This window comes from Anopheles arabiensis, chromosome 2, assembly GCF_016920715.1.
Source record: "Anopheles arabiensis isolate DONGOLA chromosome 2, AaraD3, whole genome shotgun sequence".
NCBI classification, from domain to species: Eukaryota; Metazoa; Arthropoda; class Insecta; order Diptera; family Culicidae; genus Anopheles; species Anopheles arabiensis.
In genome coordinates, this window is record NC_053517.1 from 1,751,598 (window position 1) to 1,773,587 (window position 21,990).

At 50.4% G+C, this 21,990-nt stretch overlaps 5 protein-coding genes across 10 annotated transcripts in view; 3 read left to right on the forward strand and 2 right to left on the reverse strand.

The window, feature by feature from the left end:
- LOC120896939 overlaps positions 1–7,995 on the forward strand; it is a 77,945-nt gene extending 69,950 nt beyond the window's left edge. For all 6 annotated transcript variants that reach the window (XM_040301475.1, XM_040301473.1, XM_040301472.1 and 3 more), the window contains 2 exons: positions 136–345; positions 5,891–7,995. In XM_040301475.1, coding sequence (XP_040157409.1) covers positions 136–345; positions 5,891–6,513 — 833 coding nt within the window. In that variant the 3' untranslated portion in view covers positions 6,514–7,995. The remainder of the gene's footprint in view (positions 1–135; positions 346–5,890) is intronic.
- Positions 1,382–10,491, reverse strand: LOC120896930 (coiled-coil domain-containing protein 174). Its single transcript, XM_040301459.1, has 4 exons — positions 10,339–10,491; positions 9,842–10,263; positions 9,398–9,771; positions 1,382–2,555 (listed from the first exon to the last, which is right to left on the reverse strand). Exons 1-4 carry the CDS (start codon positions 10,378–10,380, stop codon positions 1,450–1,452), a joined length of 1,944 nt encoding a protein of 647 aa, XP_040157393.1. The 5' UTR covers positions 10,381–10,491; the 3' UTR covers positions 1,382–1,449.
- On the forward strand, positions 10,490–12,358 carry LOC120896938 (alpha-1,3/1,6-mannosyltransferase ALG2). Its single transcript, XM_040301468.1, has 2 exons — positions 10,490–10,605; positions 10,694–12,358. The coding sequence occupies exon 2, from the start codon at positions 10,696–10,698 to the stop codon at positions 11,935–11,937; it is 1,242 nt and encodes a 413-aa protein (XP_040157402.1). The 5' UTR covers positions 10,490–10,605; positions 10,694–10,695; the 3' UTR covers positions 11,938–12,358.
- Positions 12,346–14,172, reverse strand: LOC120896936 (vacuolar protein sorting-associated protein 16B). The gene is made up of 6 exons (XM_040301466.1): positions 14,021–14,172; positions 13,424–13,935; positions 13,329–13,356; positions 13,119–13,266; positions 12,506–13,050; positions 12,346–12,426 (listed from the first exon to the last, which is right to left on the reverse strand). Exons 1-6 carry the CDS (start codon positions 14,087–14,089, stop codon positions 12,385–12,387), a joined length of 1,344 nt encoding a protein of 447 aa, XP_040157400.1. The 5' UTR covers positions 14,090–14,172; the 3' UTR covers positions 12,346–12,384.
- Positions 14,173–14,439: 267 nt separating this feature from the next.
- On the forward strand, positions 14,440–21,950 carry LOC120898732 (activating signal cointegrator 1 complex subunit 3). Its single transcript, XM_040304969.1, has 7 exons — positions 14,440–14,892; positions 14,982–15,249; positions 15,339–20,554; positions 20,639–20,807; positions 20,940–21,106; positions 21,193–21,647; positions 21,714–21,950. Exons 1-7 carry the CDS (start codon positions 14,765–14,767, stop codon positions 21,854–21,856), a joined length of 6,546 nt encoding a protein of 2,181 aa, XP_040160903.1. The 5' UTR covers positions 14,440–14,764; the 3' UTR covers positions 21,857–21,950.
- The last annotated feature ends 40 nt before the right edge of the window (positions 21,951–21,990 follow it).

Here is a 21,990-nt window from a genome sequence, read left to right on the forward strand (position 1 = left end):
TTTTGTCATATTAAAATGCAGACCCGCACGGAAATTGTTCCTCCACTAAAGCGGAATGGCATTCTTAACGCATGTGCAAAAATATTTCCGGTAATTTCTCTAATTCTTCCCATGCTTTGCTCACTATCTTTACAGCCCTGCTATGCATGAACGGGTGGTTGGTGCACGCCCGAAAGTGTTACATCTGTGGCGAGGGTGCCGATGGACCGTTCCGGACGCTACCGACGCATCACGGCCAGAGCAGTGTGCCGACCGTGGAAGGCACTTGCGAAGACTTCCGGCCGGAGGAGAAGTATGCCTTCGACTGTCCACCAACGTACACGAGCTGTCTGACGCAGGTTGATGGTAAGTTACTGACTGTCTGTTCGCACGTGTGTGTGTGTGTGTGTGCGTTATAGAAAGTAGCTTTCCTCGTCTTGTAATGAGCTAAGCCGGCGAGATAAATTTTGACAAATTTGTTGGCCGTAGCAGAATTTGTCCGAGCGGACGAGGTTAACGTTATGCCGGTAAAGTTTGTTTTTATCATCGCAAACATAATCGTAAAACAGATTTTTAAATCGGTTCATGTACTTCTGACGGGTCCCTGCTGTCCATAGACCGGGCGCGTCCAAGTGTCCAACACCGAGCAACGTTGGGCACGTTGGGCAAGATGATGCTACGTTACGATTATGATGGTGACAAAAACGATAATGATCATGACACTGCCCTGTCGCCTGTACTCATCAGATGATCATGACGATAATGATGATGATGATGGCGGTGCTGATTCTGTTGATACTGATGGTAATGATGGTGGTAAGAGATTATTCCTAACTAACATGAAGCGAGAGAGGGCCACTCGAGAAAAGATACAAATGACAAGTGCACACACTTGAGCGCTGTGCTTTGTCGCATCGAGTATGAATGCACGAGGGGATGTATCACTCTTTCGCTTTCGGGTTCCAATGGTGGCGTGTGGCTTTTTGTGCCTGGATGGCTTTTTTAGCTGCTCATTAAAACATATGGCTCTCCACCGTTACACTTTCCAGGAAGTAAAAGAAGTAACCAACGGCAGCCCTGAATGTGTTGTGCCCTTGCCTTGAATGTTGAAACTCTCGGTTGCGGTTTACGCCGAAGGACAACCGTTCGTATTAACGCACTTGCCAGGGGTCTCATCATACCACCATCATGGCGCGCACACAGCTCAAATGTTTACTTTGCCCGCTTTTGATTATGTTCGCTCGAGTGCAGCGGTACAGCTAGAACGACGGTTGTAATTTGAAGTTTGAGAATATTATTATTTCTTCGTAACTCCACACACTGCTCGTTAACATTACTTTCGGATGACATACACACACAGCTAAGCGCCACGCTGATAGGATTGAACTAGTTAACGGAACGATTTCTGTGCAATTTGTGATTAAATTCAAGCAAAACCCTGTTTGTTCCGGTCAAAACCATTTATCTTACTTAATAATCTGCATTTGATGTCCAGCGATTTTTGGTCCCCGGGCCACCTGATTTGTCCGATTGGTTTCTTAAGAATTTCAACCCCGCCTCAATCGATGCCTCCAGGTTTGTTCTATTTTCCGGGGCGACCGTTTGGCCTGCTGCAGGACGACTGCGACGCGCAGCATCCGACGGTCCGTAGTAATCGTACGTCGCCGGTGGCTCTATCTCAGCACCTTTCCTCGGCGGCAACACGGCTACTTCCTCATCAGCTTCCCCGTCACTTAGCTCATTTCTAATGGGCACGGGAGCAGCCATCTTGGTGGGTGTTGACATTTCGACCGCGTTTAGATTCCGGCGCTTGAGCTCCTTTTTGGGAGGGTTCTTTTTTGTGGTGAAAAAGAGCGACCCTTTGGACGGTTCCTCATCCATCTCCTCCGGAAGCGGAATGTCCTCGAGCGCTCCTGCTTGGGAGGGATCGGTCATTAGAGGCATTGGACCGACGACGACCTCCTCACCACTATCGGACGATTCCGATTCGCTTTCGGGGGACGGACCACGACTATTCGCACGTGGCTTTTGTGTCCAACTCCGGGACCGTGCCGTACTGGCCGTTTCGACGGGTGGTGGTGCGAATTCGGCAATCCGTTCGCTTCGCTTTAGATCGTTCCATTCGTGCTGGGATAGAATGAATTTCTCCTTCGCCGGAACCCACTCCTTATCGTCGGGATTCTGCTCCTTGCCCTCGTCCCACGGCCGTACATGGTCCGCCCGTTCACGCTCCCTGCGGCGTTCTTCCTTTTCCTTTCGCTTGCGCTGCTTTTCCTCCGCCTTGCGTTTACGTCGTTCCTCCACCGGATCGTACAGCTGATCGGATGCTTCGGTCTGTTGTTGCTTGCTAGTGTCGTCGTCCTCCTCGGGCGGTAAACCTTGGCGTGCTCGCTGTCGTGCCCGGGCTGCCTTTACCCTGTCGGCGATGAGCTTGTCGCGTGCCTGCCGCAGTGCTTCGCGCTCCTTCTGCGCTTCCATCGTTGTTTCGCGTATTGAATCCAGCTCGTCCCGCTGTCGGTTGCGTTCCTCCTGGTCGGTGGAGAATGCATAGTACCCAACGCCGTGTAATCTTGCCTCTGGAAGGAAACGGAAACATGTGAAGCTTAATTAATGATTCTGTTTTTATCTATGAGCGCACACTGCAGCCAATTTTAGTAAGTGAAACCATTGCATTAGAATTAAATTGATTTTTCTTCTTGTCTCTCATGCAAAATATGAATACTAAATTTGAAGCATATATTAATACGACAACCATTATCACAATGCACACAAATGGTGTAATGTTCTTTTCTTTTCCTCTCGCAATACCGCCGTCCAAACCCACCGATTGTGCAAGAGATTCAGCAAACGGTAGCGATTTTTGTCTGGTGCAAGTTTTTAATTAAATTGCTCCCCGTGCTCTCTCCCTCCAGAGGGAGGAAGGGAGGGATCTTTGTTCCATTCAAAGATTACACGCATTTGCCAGAAACAAGCTCGTACCACCATAGTGCCAAAATCACAGAGGAGGACAAAAGAAAACATGGACCTGGCTGGCCTGACGGCGAAAAGTTGCAATCCTTGCCGCAAACTCACCCGCACACACCCACACACACACACCCACACCGCACAGCTGGTCAGCTCAGTCAGGAGTGGACGCGGAATTGGGACGCGCGAGTGAAAATTAGTTTCAACCAATAGGAAATTGGTCCGTAGGGTAGGGCGTAGGGTTGCCAGGAGAAAAGAACCACATTTATTACATTATATTGTTTCTACTTGCTGCCATCATCGACAGACGACCGCACAGCATGTTGCAATAACGGGTTAAACACACACACCAACAGTGCACAATTAAATTGGATTTCATCGGGCCAAAACACCGGGGAGGGCGGTTTTATTTCCGCCCTTTTTAATCGCCAATTATTGTCACTAAATGCGATACGCCAATGTGTTCGAACTGACCGTTTGGTGTGAGCTGTTTGGCGTTTCAATTTGCGTCCTCTAGATTATCCAAGTGTGTTTGCCATGGTTCTTTTTGATGGGAACAAAGCTCTCGTCTGTTTTTGTGTTTATTTCTCTCACTATCGGCATCTGCATCGACATAACAGGTATCGGTAAGAAAGTCCCCAAAAGCGCCCATAGTAGTAGTAACACATCCTCACCTATCCATACCAACCAACCAGCATCAACCCACATCGAACGTCACGGAGCCTGGGAGTGAAAACTTTCCGTACCTGTACACCTTTTGCCCTTGTGCAAAAACGGGAAACGGGTAAAGATGGAAACGTTCCGGTAACGATGATGCTGTGCCTATGCAGTCGCTTCTATCTGCTATCTGCTGCTGCTGCTGCCGCTACCGGGGAAAACTTTCTTCGTCCTCGGTAGAAAGTTTTTCCTCATTTTAGCATAGGCCTGCGTTACGGTTCGCGCTTATCGGCAAGACAAACCGCTTTCATTAACACAACCCATGGATGGAAAGATGTGATCACAGAGAGAGAGAGAGAGACAGGGGGGAGGGGGGGAGTCACACACACAAGGGAAGTATGGGCAGAGAAGTCAAGGCACGACGAAACGCAATAAGCAAAAGCGCACCAGAAAGCAACCAAACTTCACAAAACTCTTCAACTGCAGTTGGTGGAGGTGGAGTGGCAATGGAGGGGGGGTGCGGGACATTACTTCCAAGGACAAAGTACGTTCGGAAGCGCAAAAAGAAGGAGGATGTCACTTTCCCTTTCCCACGTTCGAGCGATCGAGGGGGGTAATGCAGAGTTGGCAACTCGCTTTTTCCCATCCCAATCCGCTGCTTTTCCCGCATCCCTTAAATGCTTCAAACAAATCATTATCAACAACAGACTTTGATGGTTGTTGGCGCAAAGGGGGGAGGGGGGGGGGATGTTGCAGTTAGAGAGGAGAAGGTATGCAATCTCAATATAAACAGGCAACACGTTCTAACGCAAACACACACATAAAAAGCGCGCTCTAAACGCTCCGTAATACCGCGCACAGCGAATGGGGAAAAGCGAATTTAATTTTAATGATATTCCTTTCAAAAAAGCTCCATCCCTCTCTACGCTGCTGAAGGCTGTATGCTCTCCACAGCAACACGTGGAGCGACTGCAGGAGATGTGGAGCAAAGGGAAGGATTCCGGTGTTCGATGTGACACATTGAAAATCGCGCAAATGGTATGACATCTTAATGGACCTCGCTTGTCTTGTCCTCCGCGTTTTCCTACTCCGCTAATGCTGTTTCCCTTCCACGGGGTTTCGCTGGCGCTTCGAAGCAGGATTTATGGCCCGGGATCGTTCACGTATGCGGAGCCGAGCCGTGCGGTTCTAAAACCGTACAACCGTCGTCGTATTGTGCGTACCACAACCGGTAGTGTGTACGGTAAACGAGCGAGCCTCCCCGGTGGTCGATGACAGGATTCATTTTTAATGAAGATTGAAAGTTTATTAGTTCTACACGCACCCGGACGGTACACAACCCGGAAGAGAAAAGCCGGTTGCTATGAACTGTCGGTGTGAGTGTGTGTGTATATTATACAGTTCCGCCTACCGGAAACAGTTAGCGGTTTTATGGGATTGCAGAGCAGGCGATGAAAAATTAAAGTTTTACTCAGAAACTCGAACCGGTTTTGGAAAAGAATCCTTCTCAAACATGGTAATGGGAGTAAATGGATGGGAAATTGAAAGTGATCAGGCGACAAAAACCCCAATCCCCTTACCGTAATCAATTAGACGAAGATGGTGTACCACACCAAAAAACTGTTTAGTTTTAGAAAACACTCTAACCCTAAGAACAGTATATAAAACCCAGTAAAATTTTCACAGTTTGTGAAAAAAACATCTGTGTGTTGTGATCGCGTGAAGGAAGTCATGCAATAAAGCAATTCAACCATCGGCGAACAGTTTCTTTTTTTTGCGAACAAATTAATGTCCTTTTTTGCGCCACAAAGACACGTGGCATTTTTCTGCACCCTCCTCTGTGACTGCCGCCAAACAAAAATTTAGTCTCGAGCCGCGCGCAATTATAATTTCTTATGCAAATTTCTATCCTGCGCGAGTATGAATATTTTCCCTTCTACTGCAAACGCTGATTTATTGACGTCCTTGTACTTTTTACGACCGAAAACAAGCACAAAAAAACACACACACAAGTCAACGTCAACGGCCCTCAATGCTCCAACACCATTCGGCAACCTTTCCGTGCGATTTTGTTGGAGTTAGTCACGATCGGTGTGGAAATTTATTACCGTCTAATTGTAACGTTTGTAATGTTGTAAGAGGGTGTGTGTGTTGGGGCGTTAGAATAAAAGGGTTGATTCCTCCGATGAGTAATGGGGGAAAACGACGCTCCTGCTTGTTGTTCGTTAAACAACAAAATTAAGACATCAACTGATTTGTTATTTCTTTTTGTTTCCCTTCTCTTCTGCAGGTGATATCGAGATACGAACGTGCGGTGAAAATCTGGCCATCAACGATTGCAAGAGTGCAAACAGCATCGACTACTGTTACTGCAGCACGGACCTGTGCAACCAGCTAACCCGTGCCGAGATCCGCCGGTCGATCGAAACCTCGCTGATGCATGCGCACCACCGGAACCGGCTGGGCGGTGGTGCTGGTATGCATCATCAGCTACCGCCCAACAACAGCGATGACGAGGATATGGCCGAATCCTCCGGTATGGATGGTGACCGAAGCGAAACGCACCATCGTACGCTGCCGTCGTCGCGTTCGTCCTCGCAGCAGCACCACCGGGAGATGCTGCACAATGGTGGTGACGGTGCAATTGTTGCTCCCGGCCATCGGGACGTCACGACGCAACTCACCATTACGCTCAAGCCGGTAGCGACAACGGCCGATCGGCGAAGCAAGGACGACTCGAACGGCACCGCCTCGTCGGATCGAAGCAGAGATGGCAACGCTATTCCGAGCACGAGCAGCAGCTCGGCACCATCCTCCTGCAGCTCTGTGGCCCGGCTGGTTGTTTTTGTCAGCTGTTCGGTGCTCCTGTTTGCCACACTGCAACACTTTCCAATCAACACCGATCCGTACTAAACCGTGGGCCTCTGTTGGGGCCGAACCGTAATTTGCAAACGCCCGACTGCATTCCAAGAATGAAGCTCACACCACCGGCGACAGAGCCCGGTGCGCGAAAGTGATTTGTGTGTGTGTGTGAGAGAGAGAGAGAGTGGCGTTAGCTGTGATGATGCTAAGCGTTTTCGTCGTCTTGGTCGCCGTTGATCCGCAAGATCCGAAATTAAACGCAAAAGAAAAATAAAACCATAACCCAATGGTAGCGAATTTTCCTTTCGGTGCATAGAAGAGTAAGTAGACAAAAAGGATAGTGTCCTTGCCATCTCCCCGCATCCCCGTATCCCCCTGTCTTCTGGGGGGTTTTGGATCGATTAGTAGATTAGTAGTAATCATGTTTCACGCAGCATGAGTACACCACCACCACCACCGTTGAAACGCACTCACACGGCAGAACGACCCTATTTGTGCGGTGCCATACATCGGTTCAATCTGTTCCGCCGCTAGTCCTTCGGTCTGCAATAATTGTCTGTACACCGCGAGAGCGCGCGGGATAAGGGCTGTAGACATCTGTACATAATTGTAAATAGCGAAAACAGCCACTAAACCTACAGCCACTACTACTAATGGCTACGTTCTGCATCGTCGACGACGACGAGCTAAATCTATCATGTATTCTATTATCGTAAACAACTTCTTCTCATTCCATCCCTTCCCGCAAACTAAAAGGACACACACGCAGCAATACACGTAGGCAATAGTCGGTTAGAGCGGAACGTGAAGCAAGTGACCACGGCGCGAGTAGCAATAGTAGTAGTAGAACCAGGTTAGGCTGTATTGGATTATAGGATGAAAGCAGCAGCAGCAGCAGTAGGATGTAGTTTTGTGTGTATCTTCCCGCCACCGGGCACAATTTTGTCCGCACAATGAGCTTCGTGGGAGAGCTTCGTTTTGTTTTGGGGCCACACACCAATCGCTCAACAATCCCCAAAAATGCTCCCTTCCCGAGGCTACGATTGCCACCAGTAGAGAGAAGTCGAGTTGACATGTGTTCGTGTGTGTGTGTGTTTGTGTGTCGTTCTCTTATTAATCTTCACAAATCTAGGCATTTTCTTCGAGCGGAGGTGTAATTCGAGTATTTAGCGGGGACAGTATTGCAATAAGGCGGAACGAGAAGAAAAACGCCGACAGCTCAAAGCAAGGGAAATGAAGTAACCAACAAGCAGAGTTCGCGGAAAGTGAGTGCTTGATTAGTATTAGAGGAAGGAACAAAACTGTACGCAATTTGTTCGAATTCGCAATTTGTTCAACCGTGTACACACAAGCAAGCGCAACAGTAGCGGAAAGGAAAGTACAGGAACTGGCTGCATCGGTCGGAACGTGTTGTATTGAATGTTAGAATTAGCGCCGATTTGTATCGATTACAAGTATCCCGAAGTATTACAGGTCGATCCAGAAAAATGAACAGAAAATAAACTCCAGAAATAACAAAAAACCCGGTTGAAATATGCTGAAACACGGATGCGGATGCTGTGAAAAGGGGCACAAGCAACCCGTAGGTCGGTGCGAAATATCACAATTCAACGTGCTCGAGCCATGAAACATTTCCTCGTCGGAAGCGTAAGCCGGGTAGGTAAAGCGCACATTTCAAATGTCCGAAAACGGTGGCGCTATTTCCGACAGCCACATTATGCGTGCCGCAAGTAAGTGGATCTGCAAATTATCACTAACAACTAATGCGCGGTGGGACGGCCTCAATCTCGCGCTTTTGGGGGGGATGTGCAAATTTGCATAACAACTTTCGGAAGTGCGTATTTGCCGCCTCCCTGTCCACTGGCGAGCAGTTTTAACTCTCGCACACCACATGAAAGTCGTGGTCCGGTGTCGTGTTCAATCGTGCCAGATTTAACACATACCCTGGGCGGGTTCACTCTTCGCTTGCTACCCTCGTTTAATGGTAAATTAGCTGGCCACGCCAATGATGGCAGTGCTAGTGCATCCCCTCGCTCTATGACACATGGCTGTGTGTATGACACATTGGCTTCCTTTTTATGATGGTCTGCAAATCAATTCCATTGGGCCAATTCTTGTTGATGGCGGGAGATGTGGTGCAACTGAATCCAACCATCCGGTGGATTTGGATTGCGAACCACAATGTAGCTGAATAGTGTTGTTACACGATGTCGATGGAGTTGAATGGCGTGCAGAAGCATATTTAGATTGTTTAATCTCGTGCCACGAGTGCATCGTATTACAACTAACTCAATCATTACAATACAATACCGTGAATTGACACTTGTTTAAGTATGAATGTTTTGCGTTTTGATTAATTAAATATGATTGTATGTGACGGAATTAACTGCTGGCAGTTTGATTCTTCAAATCATGCAATCATCCATACGTATAAATGATTTAAATATGCATGGTGATGTTTAATCGACCAAACCACTGACTGTACTACTCTGGTACAAAACCCAAAGATTCCTACTCCTGCATGTTAAAGGACCCTTAGTGTCTTATAAAAAGGCCAAAGGCACGGAGATATTAACGACTCAGCATAGTCATGAATAGACCACAGTGTCTTTCCAACTGGATGTTACAAAAGCTCGACTCAATATCATGCCCGTCGTGGGTTCAAGCCTTACATGGACCGCCTCTCCGTACCAATGACTGATTATCCGGCTGCGTGGTACCTGAATAATTTTCGAAAGTCTATATAGAACTATAACGGCATGTCCGCGCAGGTTAGGCCAAATAGAAAAAAAAAACATTGTAGCAGTATCGTCTCTCAGTAAATGAAGAGGCACATTGACAAAACAAGCTACCCATTTGCAATTTTCTTCGTAGCAAAAGCCAATTATACAACAGTTCCGTAACGTATAAACAAAAAGCAACTGTCTGTACTTACCATTAAACAGCACGTCCTGGTAGTGTATGGAACCCTTCTCCAGATTAGCTTCTTCCTGCTGTGCCCACTGCTCTTTCATCTCCAGGAACCGTTCACCCAGATCTGTATCGTCAGTTCGACTCACCGCAGGAGGCATTGGACCGACCATTTCCCCGTCCTCGTCTTCCTCTTCTTGTGCATCCGTGCTGGTACTAGGCAGCGTCTCTCTCGCTGGTGGTACGGTATGCACACTAGAAGCACCTTGCAAATCCTCTCTGCGTTGTCCTTCGCGCGGTGCCATCGATTTAGCCAGCTCCTTATCACGAGCCAAACACTCTTTCAAGTCCTTCTTGAGACACTTTCTCGTGCGTCCTAAGCAATCGGTGTACTCAACCCTGCCAAAAGAAGAAACCGTGCTGTGACAATACGAAGAAATACACTCAACGGTAAGCAGCTACTCCTTACCATTTGTCTCCGTCTTCCACACCTTCACTGTCCGAGTCCGACGATTCCGAGTCGGTGCTGCTCTCTTCGGCCGAATGTTCGGAGGAGCTGTACACCGGTTTGGTATCCTGCTTCTTTTTGTTAAACATAACGAGACTGTTTTCGTCGCTGTTTAGCGAACCGCCGGCTGCAACCATTCGGTCGTAGTATTTCGCTTTTGCCACCAGCATTTGTTTCGACCGGGCGAGCTGTGCCGAATCTTCCAGCTCTATGACCACCGGCTGCGAACTATCCTTCTTTTCCCGGCGTTCCTTTCGCTTCGCCGATACATCTTTCTCCGGTCTGGGGACTTTCTTCGGCACGAAATCGTCTATCGAAGTTGACGCCTTTGCTCTGCCCACCTCTTCCTGTTTGCGCAGCAGTTCCGCCTTCAAACTGAGAAGCTGTAAGCAATGTACGAACAAAAGTAAACTCAATGCACAATCTTCTATTTCCATTTTATGCAGCGAAATACTTACGGAAGATTTATCAATCTCTATTTTTCGGTTGGGATCGTTCATTGCTGCACAGTTTGTTTACACAGTTTGTTTGGTTGTGCCGCTGCTCTGACAGAGGACTGCTGCGTCCAATCAGCTGTTTAGCGGAGCACGTCCGCAGAGTATGTTTTTCTTTCGCGTGACAACGTGTTTTGACAGGCTTCGGTCGTGCTTCACTTTCGGTGCTGTTTTGCTGGCACACAACACGTATTTGCGGTTTTCGCCGTCGACACGGGCATTTTTTCACAGGTATGTGGTCGTTTTGTTTTTATCGTATCGTTTTGCTCCCTTCGACATCCTGTTAAGTAAGACCCTTTTCTTTGATCGCCACGTGCAGACATGGTGCGTGTACTGTTTGTTCATCCGGATCTGGGCATTGGCGGTGCGGAACGGCTGGTCGTGGATGCTGCACTGGCTTTGCAGAGCAAGGGCCACACGGTCAGCTTTCTGACGAACCATCACGATCCGAACCATTGTTTCGACGAGACGAAGGATGGTCGTTTGCCGGTGATGACGGTCGGCGACTGGCTGCCGAGAGACATCTTTGGCAAGTTTTACGCCGTGTGCGCCTACATACGCATGCTGTACGCTGCCTTCTACTACAGTCTGTTCCTGTCCAAGAAGGAACCGGTCGATGTCGTGTTTTGCGATTTGATTTCGCTAGGCATTCCCATTTTTCGACTCGCCAGGCCCAACCCAAAGATCCTGTTCTACTGTCACTACCCCGACCAGCTGCTGTCAAAGCCGGGCAACCTGCTGAAACAGTGCTACCGCATGCCGCTCAACTACCTCGAGGAAGTGACTACGGCCCAGGCCGATGGCATCCTGGTGAACAGCAAGTTCACCAGCCGCGTGTTTAAGGAAACGTTCAAGCGCATCGCAACCGACCCGGATGTGCTGTATCCGTCGCTAAACACCAGGTTCTTTGACGAAACCGCCATCGAAGAGTCCGACCAGGTGGTGAAGCTACCGAACGACGCGTTCGTCTTCCTGTCCATCAATCGGTACGAGCGGAAGAAAAACCTTGCGCTCGCTTTGCACGCCTTCAAGGCAATGCAGGACCTGGTGTCCGCGAGCGAGTGGCACAAGGTGTGTCTCATTATGGCCGGTGGGTATGACGATCGTGTGATGGAAAATGTGGAACATTATGACGAGCTGGAGGAGCTGGCGGAAGACATGCAGATACGAGCCAAAGTGCGCCTGCTACGATCTCCCACCGATCGTCAAAAGCTGTTCCTATTGCATCGCGCCCAAGCGCTGGTTTACACGCCCGAGTTCGAGCACTTCGGAATCGTCCCGCTGGAGGGAATGTACCTTTCGAAGCCCGTCATTGCCGCCAACAGTGGCGGACCGATGGAGACCATCATTCACGAGCAGACGGGCTTTTTGTGCGAGCCCGTGCCGAAGGAGTTTGCCGCCGCAATGGCAAAGCTGGTGCGAGACGACAAGCACTGCGAACGCATGGGCGCCATGGGGCGGAAGCGCGTTCAGCAGCGCTTTTCCTTCGAAGCGTTCAGCACCAAGCTGGACAACGTTGTGACCGATCTGATTCAGCGGGATGGCGAGAAAAAGTTCAAATAGCATAGGTGGTGCCTGTTGCTTTCCACCCTGTTGGCGATCCATGGCACGCCCGGATTCGGCTGTGACTACCCATGGCAACCGATGTTTGCATTTCCAGTGGGGCGATAATGATTTGGCGGCCGCACAAACCCGATGGCAAAGAATTTCGATGTAAATTGCGTATCTCTCCGACCGGCCAGTCGGTCGGTCACTTATTAATTACACAGTCCATGATATCTTAATGCACGTAGTAGTCGATGCTAAACAATAATAATAATAATAGTAAGCGCCATTAGTCCCAGTAGTGTTGTACGAGTTGTAGTTGATGTTTTAGCACATTCTCAAATAAAATTCCAAAGTAAGGAGCCTCTTTCGACCGCATCGATGGGCCATGTTCGTCCGCGATGGTAAAGAATTAGGCATTTTGAATTCATTCGAATAACGCGTTGCGTTGTATTTATTTCATCATCATTTTATTAACTTCATTGCATCACTTTTCCATTTGTTGTTCTGAAAGAGAAGATGGGTTCAAAGTAAAGGCTTTTCTGTTTTACAACGTTCAAACGCAATCCTCCCCATCACTACTCACCAATGATTTAAGAGCATTTTCCGCATACAAACGTTCCTCCGTCCCACTATCCAGTGTGCTTCGGTAAGCCTCCAGCTCGGCGCGATCTTTCAGCAGCACCAGCGCATCCACAATGCCGTGCTTGGATTGTACCTTCCTCGCAAGTGCCAGCCGCCTTTGCGGATCCTCTACCTTCGCGAGGAATGTGTTCAGAACCGGATCCGGTGCGTGCAGTGCATGCAGCCGCAATATCGTACGATCGATGGGAATGTTAATTTTAAATGACTTTTGCTTTAAATTCAACCACGCTTTACGCTCAAAAATGTGGTCAAAGTCTAGCCACGCCTGCTGCTTCGCACGTTCATTCAAGGCGATCCATTCGAACTGGGCCTGCGAGACCTGGTGGTACTCGCTCAGCTTGAACGGGTTGTCGTTCGTCTGCAGCGAGGTGTCGCCCCATTTGTACTTCCCGCAGACGTAGTTTAACGTTTCCAGCACCGACTTATCCTGAATGGCGACCGCTTTGCTGCCGCCGCCCGACGAATGGAGCTCGCCCATTTGATATTCTGAAGCAAAGGGAACACAGCACAGCATTACAGAGCGCGGGGCATTTCCGATCGCTATCCGAACTCACCTAACAGATTCATATAGTTGGCCACCAATTGCGCGTAGAACGAGTTCGCGCCCGGCTGAGAGAAATAGTCGCTGTAAATCTTTTTCAGCCGTTGCCGCTTTATATCGAGATTCGATGTGCTGCACACAAATATGGAAAATTGAAGCAACTGAAATGGAAGAGGAATGATTATTTAACACAGAAACTCCCATTTCGTAGTGGTTCTCTTACGCTCGCTTCGTGGTGTCGGCCTAGAAATCTGTAAAAAGAAATGAATCGTGGTTGAAAAATGTAATTCTTTCGCACGGAATATCGCACACACTTACACCAACAAATCGGTACATTCGGTCACTTTTAATCGAAGCGACAAATAATTCACATAATGATAGACGGCTTCCGGCCGCGTTTGAAGGAGCGTGTAGAAGAGTTTCTTCTTCAGCGTTTGGTCGAGGAAGAGGGTCACTTTCAGAATCGCATTACCGCTGCCGGACGCGATGGCCTCGTCGAGCAGTTGCTCCTTTTCCGCCATCGAGCGAAACATTTCCAGGGAGCATGGTTTTCCAAGGATAAGCTTCCGCACGACCGATTCCGTGGATGGTGCGTAGTTAAACTCCTGTATCTTTTTTCGCAGCAGCTTCACTTCCTCCTCGAGCGAGATGCCCTTCGGGATGGTCATTTCATTGCGTGACTGCTCCTGCAATATCAGCTCGAGATTTTCGTCCGAAATGATCGTGTGGAGTGGGAGTTCGATCTGACCCGTGCCATAGTTTGCCTCCGATGCAGTGTCCTCCCCGAACAGGGTACGTTTGTTGTTGGTCGCTATTTCGAGCACGGCCACCTGTTAACGACCGACGGAGCAGGGAGAGTTGCATGGGTTGGATTGTTGCCAGCATGACGCACACAACATATAATGGCGTACTTACATCATCTTCATCAAAGTTGAATGATTTGTTTGCCGAATCGTTCCAATAATCGTCATCTTTCGATTCCATTTGCACAAATTGCGCGGCGCACAAGAACGTTTCCAAGGGGACGAATGGCCGACTGGTTGATGTTCATCAAAACAACAACAAACCTGGTACGACTGACAGCTGATATTTGAATTTTGCGTAAAACCGTTGATAATCAAAACTTCATCTTTTTGGAAACCCTCTTTTTCTTTAGTTAATGCAATTAATGTGCAAAGAAGGAAACGCAGTTAATTAGCAAATTATTAAATATTCTTCTTTTCGGCACAGTTTTCGGCACTTTTCAACGGCAATTCAACGGCACCAATGGAGCACGCTCGCGCAGTCTATGTACACACCACATGCCACCTGGGCGAATCGTTGCCGTGAAAGCCGGTTGACAGGTCGCTTGACGAGGAATGCAAAAATTCTTCTTGCGACAACGTTTGCAATTGCAGAAGTAGTGTACCTGCTTATTTCGCCAGGTTGGAAATCGTTTGTTTCCATATCAGTGCCGGTGACTAACCGCATTGCACGAAGGCAGGTTCAGGAGCAGGGTGGAATCCAGTGTGTATCTTCATTTACACATTGCACGCGACTGTATCCGGTTGCCTCGGAGCTATCGTACAAAGTGCCACATCCGCTCGCCTAAATCCTATTGGTGCTAGCTAATAATCATAAGTAGTGAAATAATTGCCGGTGCTCAAAGCTTGCGCAAACATGACGGAACTGCCGAGACTTACCCGGGCCATGAGAGCCAACACCGATCTAGATGCACAGCGGAACCTGACCCAGGATCCGAAGGAACGAGCCGCCATACAGCTGTTTCGCAAGAAAGAAGTAACCAGGTAGGGAGTTGGTGGGTGTGCGCGGAGAGTTCAGGTGGAAGTATCCTCGTTTCGATAACACTCACGGGTTCACATTGTTCTCCCCCAAGTGGTGTATCGTGGAAGGAGCTGAAGCTGTTCATCAACAGTAACGCGGATCACAAAGTAGGCGGCGTTCTGTCAAAGCAGCTACGCGACCTGTGGGAACTGAGCCGGGAGATGGTGGGATCGGAAGAGAATGCCGAACTGGTGGACGAGGCAGCTATCCTGGTGCTGCGCCTGTTCCTCGATCAGAAGGTCGTGATGATGAAGCATTCGTCGAAGCTGAAGAAAATGTTCGGTCAGGTACCGAACGCACTGATTAACAAAATGTGTACGGTAAGGAGCAACCTCATTGGAGGCTTACCCGTAGAGCCAGTCAATCCGCAACACTGGTTGATAATGTTTCGTTTTGTTCCTTTTTTTAGTTGGTCTTTGATATCAGCAGCAATTTGAACGCCGAATGTCGGGAATATCTCGAGGAGAAAGAGATCACCACCAATGGCCACGCGGAAACAGTGTGGGGTGATGATATCGAGTGCTCGTTATCACTCGATCGAAAGCAACACGATCACAGCAAGCTGACGGATCTGTCCCCCGTGAATCCGCTGGACAGCCAGGTGGCACAAACGTTCACGATGAACTATGACGCCATTCAAAAGACGACCGAGCCCGTTGCGGGGTCGTCCGGTGCGTCCGGAGCAAAACAACAGACGGAAAAGTATACACGCAGCTGGCTGGCCCAGCAAGTCCCACCCGATCTGGTGGACAATCTGATGACGCTACTCAAGTCGGCCAAAACGAACGACGAACTGCAGATGGATCTGTTCGACTTTCTGGGGATGGAGTATCTGGACGTGATACCGGAGATACTGCAAAACCGCAAGCATCTGATCGAATCGGTAAAGGCACTGAAGCAAATCAAGGTGATGAAGAAGATCCAGCAGAATCTGGAAGCGATGCAGCACGCCCCCGCCTATCTGATGCCGGTCACGATACAGACCGAGTCACAGAAACAGATGCGCAAGCAGGTGACGAAAGAGCAGAAGAAGTTGAAAAAGTTCCTCAACGAGGCATCGGTCGAGAAGGGCGATTGTACCGAAATCGATCCGGTGCAGCTGCGTGAAAACTACCAGAAGAGTTTGCTGCTCGCCGCACAGATGCCACAGCTGATGCTGGAAAAGATTAAGGCACGGGGAGGGGTGCTGCCGATCTCGAAACCGCCGTCGAAGCAGGTGAAGTACCCGAACGTGTACGATTCGTACAGTGAGGCGCGCAGTCACGTGGGCTTCATTGCAGGCAACAAGATCGTTCTGCCGGAAAATGTTGAACGGTCGGATAACAAGCTGTTTGAGGAGGTGAAAATTCCGGCCACCGATCCACCGCCCTTGACGATCGGTAGCAACCGAATCAAGGTTAGCTCGCTGGATGAGATCGGGCAGATCGCGTTCAAGGGGTGCGACGAGCTGAACCGCATCCAGAGCGTCGTGTATCCGGCGGCGTACAATAGCAACGAGAATTTGCTTGTCTGCGCACCGACCGGTGCGGGCAAGACAAACGTGGCCATGCTGACGATAGTGTACACGATCCGGCAGTTTGTCGACCAGGGTGTGATCCACCGCGACCAGTTCAAGATCGTGTATGTAGCGCCGATGAAAGCGTTGGCCGCCGAAATGACGGCCAATTTCGGGCGCCGGCTACAACCGCTGGGAATATCGGTGCGGGAACTGACGGGCGATATGCAGCTGACGAAGGCCGAGCTTCAGCAGACGCAAATGATTGTTACTACGCCGGAAAAGTGGGACGTCGTCACGCGCAAGGGTGCTGGGGACGTTGCGTTCATCAGTTTAGTGAAGCTGCTTATCATCGATGAGGTGCATCTGCTGCACGGCGAACGTGGTCCCGTGGTGGAGGCACTCGTTGCCCGAACGCTGCGGCTAGTGGAATCGTCCCAAAGTATGATTCGCATCGTTGGTCTGTCCGCCACGCTGCCCAACTACATCGATGTGGCCCGGTTTCTGCGAGTCAATCCAATGATTGGGCTGTTCTTCTTTGATTCCCGCTTCCGACCGGTTCCACTGAGCACCAACTTTATTGGCGTGAAGGCGTTGAACGCACTGAAGCAAATGTCGGACATGGATACGATTTGCTACGAGCGATGCATCGACATGGTCCGCCAGGGCCACCAGGTGATGGTGTTTGTTCATGCGCGCAATGCCACCGTTCGTACGGCCACACTGATCAAGGATCTTGCCCAGCAGCGGGGACATATAAATCTGCTCGTACCGGAAAGCAGTCCGGACTATGGGAGCGCCCTGAAGGTGGTGTCGAAAAGTCGCAACAAACAGCTGGTGGATCTGTTCCAGAACGGGTTGGCTATGCATCACGCCGGAATGCTGCGCCAGGATAGGAACTTGGTGGAGAAGTACTTTGCCGATGGATTGATCAAGGTGCTGGTGTGTACGGCCACGCTGGCCTGGGGTGTTAACCTGCCGGCCCATGCCGTCATCATCAAGGGGACGGAAATTTACGACTCCAAGCACGGCACGTTCGTGGATCTCGGTATACTGGATGTGCTGCAGATCTTTGGGCGAGCGGGTCGCCCACAGTACGACAAGAGTGGTGTCGGCACGATCATTACCACGCACGACAAGCTGAACCATTACCTGTCCCTGCTAACCAATCAGTTCCCGATCGAATCCAACTTTATCCAGTGTCTGGTGGATAACCTTAACGCCGAGGTAACGCTGGGCACGATCAGCAACGTGGACGAGGCGATCGTGTGGCTCAGCTACACGTACCTGTTCGTGCGCATGCGCATGAACCCACAGTGCTACGGGCTGAATTACGACGATCTGCGCGAGGACCCTTCGCTGGAGGTGAAACGGCGGCAGCTGATCCACACGGCCGCGATGGCGTTGGATAAGGCGCGAATGGTGCGGTACAACGATCGCACCGGCGACCTGAACGTAACGGATCTCGGTCGTACGGCGTCCCACTTCTACATCAAGTACGATACGGTGGAGGTGTTCAACGAAATGCTGAAACCGATCATGACCGACGCCGACATCCTGCAGATGATGTCGAACGCGCACGAGTTCCAGCAGCTGAAGGTGCGCGACGACGAGATGGACGAGCTGGACGAGCTGACGCACATTTGCTGCGAAGTGCCGGTGCGCGGTGGCAGCGAAAACATCCACGGCAAGGTGAACATTCTGATGCAGACGTACCTGTCCAAGGGTATGGTGCGTTCGTTTTCGCTCATGTCCGACATGTCGTACATTACGCAGAACGCGGTACGCATCGCTCGCGCCCTGTTTACGATGGTGCTGCGGGCGAACAACCCGATTCTGGCCGGCCGTATGCTCAATGTAAGCAAAATGTTCGAGAAACAGATGTGGGAGTTCCAGACACCGATGTACCAGTTCACCCTCCTGCCGCTGGATGTGGTGGACAAGATAGAGAAGCGTGGCCTAAGCGTGCTCGCGCTGCGCGATATGGAGGAGAAGGAGATAGGGGACTTCCTGCGCAACCATCGGTATGCGAAAATGGTGAAGCGCTGCGCGGAAGAGTTCCCGATGCTGGAAATTGAAGCGACGCTGCAGCCCATCACGCGCACCGTGCTGCGGATACGGGTGTTTATACGGGCGTCCTTCCGGTGGAACGATCGCGTGCACGGAAAGACGGCCGAATCGTTCTGGATCTGGATCGAGGATCCGGAGAGCAACTACATCTACCATTCGGAGTACTTCCAGATCACGAAACGTCAAACGATGCGCCAGGAGGAGCAGGAACTAATCATGACGATTCCGCTGAAGGATCCGCTACCGCCCCAGTACTATATTCGCGTGGCGAGCGATACCTGGCTCGGTAGCAACAATCTGGTACCGCTGTCATTCAAGCATCTCATCCTGCCAGAAGTGCATCCACCGCACACGGAGCTGCTGCCACTGCAGCCGCTGCCGGTGACGGTGTTAAACAACCGGAAGTTCGAATCGCTGTACAGCTTCACGCACTACAACCCGATTCAGACGCAAATATTCCACTGTCTCTATCACACGGACAACAATGTGCTGCTCGGGGCACCGACCGGGTCGGGCAAAACGATCGCCGCCGAAATGGCAATGTTCCGCGTGTTTCGCCTGCTGCCCACCGGGAAGGTGGTGTACATCGCACCGCTGAAAGCGCTGGTCAAGGAGCGGATGGACGACTGGAAGGTGCGAATCGAGCAGAAGCTGGGCAAAAAGGTGGTCGAACTGACCGGGGACGTTACGCCGGACATTCGCGCGATCAAGGAATCGTCCGTGATCGTGACCACGCCGGAAAAGTGGGACGGTATCAGTCGCTCGTGGCAGACGCGCGATTACGTGCGCGATGTTGCGCTGATCGTGATTGACGAAATTCACCTGCTGGGTGAAGATCGTGGCCCCGTGCTGGAGGTGATTGTGTCGCGCATGAATTTTATATCTTCGCACACCGATCGCACGGTGCGTATCGTTGGCCTGTCGACGGCGCTGGCTAATGCACGCGATCTGGCCAACTGGCTCGGGATCGAAACGATGGGCTTGTACAATTTTAAGCCATCCGTCCGACCGGTTCCACTGTCGGTGCACATACAGGGATTCCCGGGCAAGCACTACTGCCCGCGCATGGCCACCATGAATCGGCCCGCGTTCCAGGCCATTCGACAGTATTCACCCTGCACTCCGGCGCTCATATTTGTGGCCTCCCGTAGACAGACACGCCTTACCGCGCTGGATCTGATATCGTTCCTGGCCAGCGAAGACAACTCCAAACAGTTCCTGCACACGTCGGAAGAGGAGATGGAGCAAATCCTGCAGAACGTGCGTGATAGTAACCTGCGGCTGACGCTAGCGTTCGGCATCGGTATGCATCATGCGGGCCTGCACGAGCGCGATCGAAAGACGGCCGAGGAGCTGTTTTTGAACAGAAAAATTCAAATCCTCATCGCCACGGCAACGCTAGCGTGGGGCGTGAATCTTCCCGCCCATCTAGTGATCATCAAGGGCACGGAGTACTACGATGGCAAGCTGAAGCGATACGTCGATATGCCCATCACGGACGTGCTGCAGATGATGGGCCGCGCTGGACGACCGCAGTTCGGCAACGAAGGTATCGCCTGCGTGTACGTGCAGGATACGAAGAAGAATTTCTACAAAAAGTTCCTGTACGATCCGTTCCCGGTGGAATCCAGCCTGCTGGCCGTGCTGCCGGACCACGTGAATGCGGAAATAGTGGCTGGAACGTTGCGAACGAAGCAAAGCATCCTCGACTACCTGACGTGGACGTACTTCTATCGCCGGTTGTTGCGCAATCCGACCTACTACGGGTTGGACACTACGGAGATGGAGAACGTGAACTACTTCCTCTCGGAGCTGATTGAAACCGTGCTCGATAAGCTGATTCGGGCCGGGTGTGTCTTGCTGGAGGAAGATAACAGATCGCTGATGGCGACATCGATGGGGCGCATTTCCTCGTACTATTACCTATCCCACATCACCATGCGTCACTTTGCTGATACGCTACGGCACGACATGAACATGGAAGAGTTGCTGCGCGCGATGGCAGATGCGGCCGAGTTCGAAGAGCATCCTGTGCGCCATAATGAAGATTTGTATAATGCGTAAGTTGATACGGGAAGAAGCTGCATTGGTCGAGCGTATAATGATCTCATTCCTCTCTCTATCTGCTGCCTTTCTTTATTTAGTGACTTAGCCAAACTGTGTCCCCTGAAGGTAGATCCACTATCGGTGGACAATCCGCACACGAAGGTGTTCCTGCTTTTGCAGGCACACTTATCGCGCTTGCCGCTGCCGAACTCTGATTACGGCACAGACACCAAGTCGGTACTCGATCAATCAATACGAATACTACAGGTATGTAGCGTTTATCATCGTTTTCTTACTCACACTCACTCGAAACCGATGCGAACTGGAATGGGCAATAATGTCTAATCATTTATCGCGAATTTTGATTGTTTCACTTCCGTTCCCATGCTCCATTTGTAGGCCATGGTCGACATTAGTGCGGAAAGGGGTTGGCTTGCAACTACCCTGCGGATACAGCAGCTGATGCAGTGCATCATCCAGGCCCGCTGGCTAGACGATCCGGTAGTCATGACGCTCCCCAACGTTGAAGCCTATAATGCGGCTATCTTCAGCCAGATAAAAACAGAGTAAGCAGCTTAGCTGAGCCCGCTTGCACACAGCAGGAATTGAAGCTTAATTTGATAATTTACGTTATCTCTATCCCCATCGTTAGCTTACCATTCCTGACGCTTCCGGCGTTGAAAGAAAAATGCAACCGGAAGTACGAGAATTTGGCCGCGACGTTAAGGCAGGAGTTTGAGGAGCCGGAAATTGAGCAGATTTACAAGGTGATATGTGACCTGCCGTCGTTGAACGTGCAGATTTCTGTGCGTGGACCGTACGGCAAGGATGGGGACGTGGACCGGCCCGTCCAACAGCCGATGAGCCGTGACCAGTGGATTGAGCTGTACGCCGATCAGGAGTATGTGGTTTGCGTGCAGCTGATACGACTGGGGGCGTTCGAGTCGCTCAACATTCACTGTCCCAAGTTCCCCAAGGGCAAGGACGAGGGCTGGTTCCTAACGCTCGGCCACCAGGCGGAGGGCGAAGTGGTGGCGCTGAAACGATGCGTCTACCGCAGCAATCGCAGTACTCATCAGTTGTGCTTTTATGCTCCTTCGCGAATAGGTAAGTGGAAGTGTTGTACATCTCTGGTGGTGCTGTATAATCATTTCCTCTCAATGTTCACTGCAGGACGATGCATATACACGGTGTACCTGGTATCCGATGGCTATATAGGGCTGGATCAACAGTATAGCATACAGTTCGAAGTGGTGCCACCACCGGAAGGCGAAAAGGATGGATTGCAGCAAGTACTTGCGAAAGGATTCTGGTAAGTCCCGAACCGTTTGGGTGCCAAGGTCTACGAACTGGGAGAAAACTTAACTTATGGGTGGTGAAATATGAAGAAATACACGAAACACGAACAAACCCAATCAGAGGAATGGACTCTTCGGAAAGAAATGCAGGT

Bases quoted from the DNA above. Each gene is read 5' to 3' on its own strand.
- LOC120896930 (XM_040301459.1), bottom strand. From the start codon at position 10,380: ATGAACGATCCCAACCGAAAAATAGAGATTGATAAATCTTCC. The intron at 10,264-10,338 runs GTAAGTATTTCG...CATTGCTTACAG, and splicing joins TAGAGATTGATAAATCTTCC to CTTCTCAGTTTGAAGGCGGA. The intron at 9,772-9,841 runs GTAAGGAGTAGC...TTCTTTTGGCAG, and splicing joins GTGGAAGACGGAGACAAATG to GGTTGAGTACACCGATTGCT.
- LOC120896938 (XM_040301468.1), top strand. From the start codon at position 10,696: ATGGTGCGTGTACTGTTTGTTCATCCGGATCTGGGCATTGGCGGTGCG.
- LOC120896936 (XM_040301466.1), bottom strand. From the start codon at position 14,089: ATGGAATCGAAAGATGACGATTATTGGAACGATTCGGCAAACAAATCA. The intron at 13,936-14,020 runs GTAAGTACGCCA...GGTCGTTAACAG, and splicing joins TCAACTTTGATGAAGATGAT to GTGGCCGTGCTCGAAATAGC. The intron at 13,051-13,118 runs GTGAGTTCGGAT...CCTTTGCTTCAG, and splicing joins CAACTATATGAATCTGTTAG to AATATCAAATGGGCGAGCTC.
- LOC120898732 (XM_040304969.1), top strand. From the start codon at position 14,765: ATGACGGAACTGCCGAGACTTACCCGGGCCATGAGAGCCAACACCGAT. The intron at 21,107-21,192 runs GTAAGCAGCTTA...CCCCATCGTTAG, and splicing joins TTCAGCCAGATAAAAACAGA to CTTACCATTCCTGACGCTTC. The intron at 21,648-21,713 runs GTAAGTGGAAGT...TGTTCACTGCAG, and splicing joins TTATGCTCCTTCGCGAATAG to GACGATGCATATACACGGTG.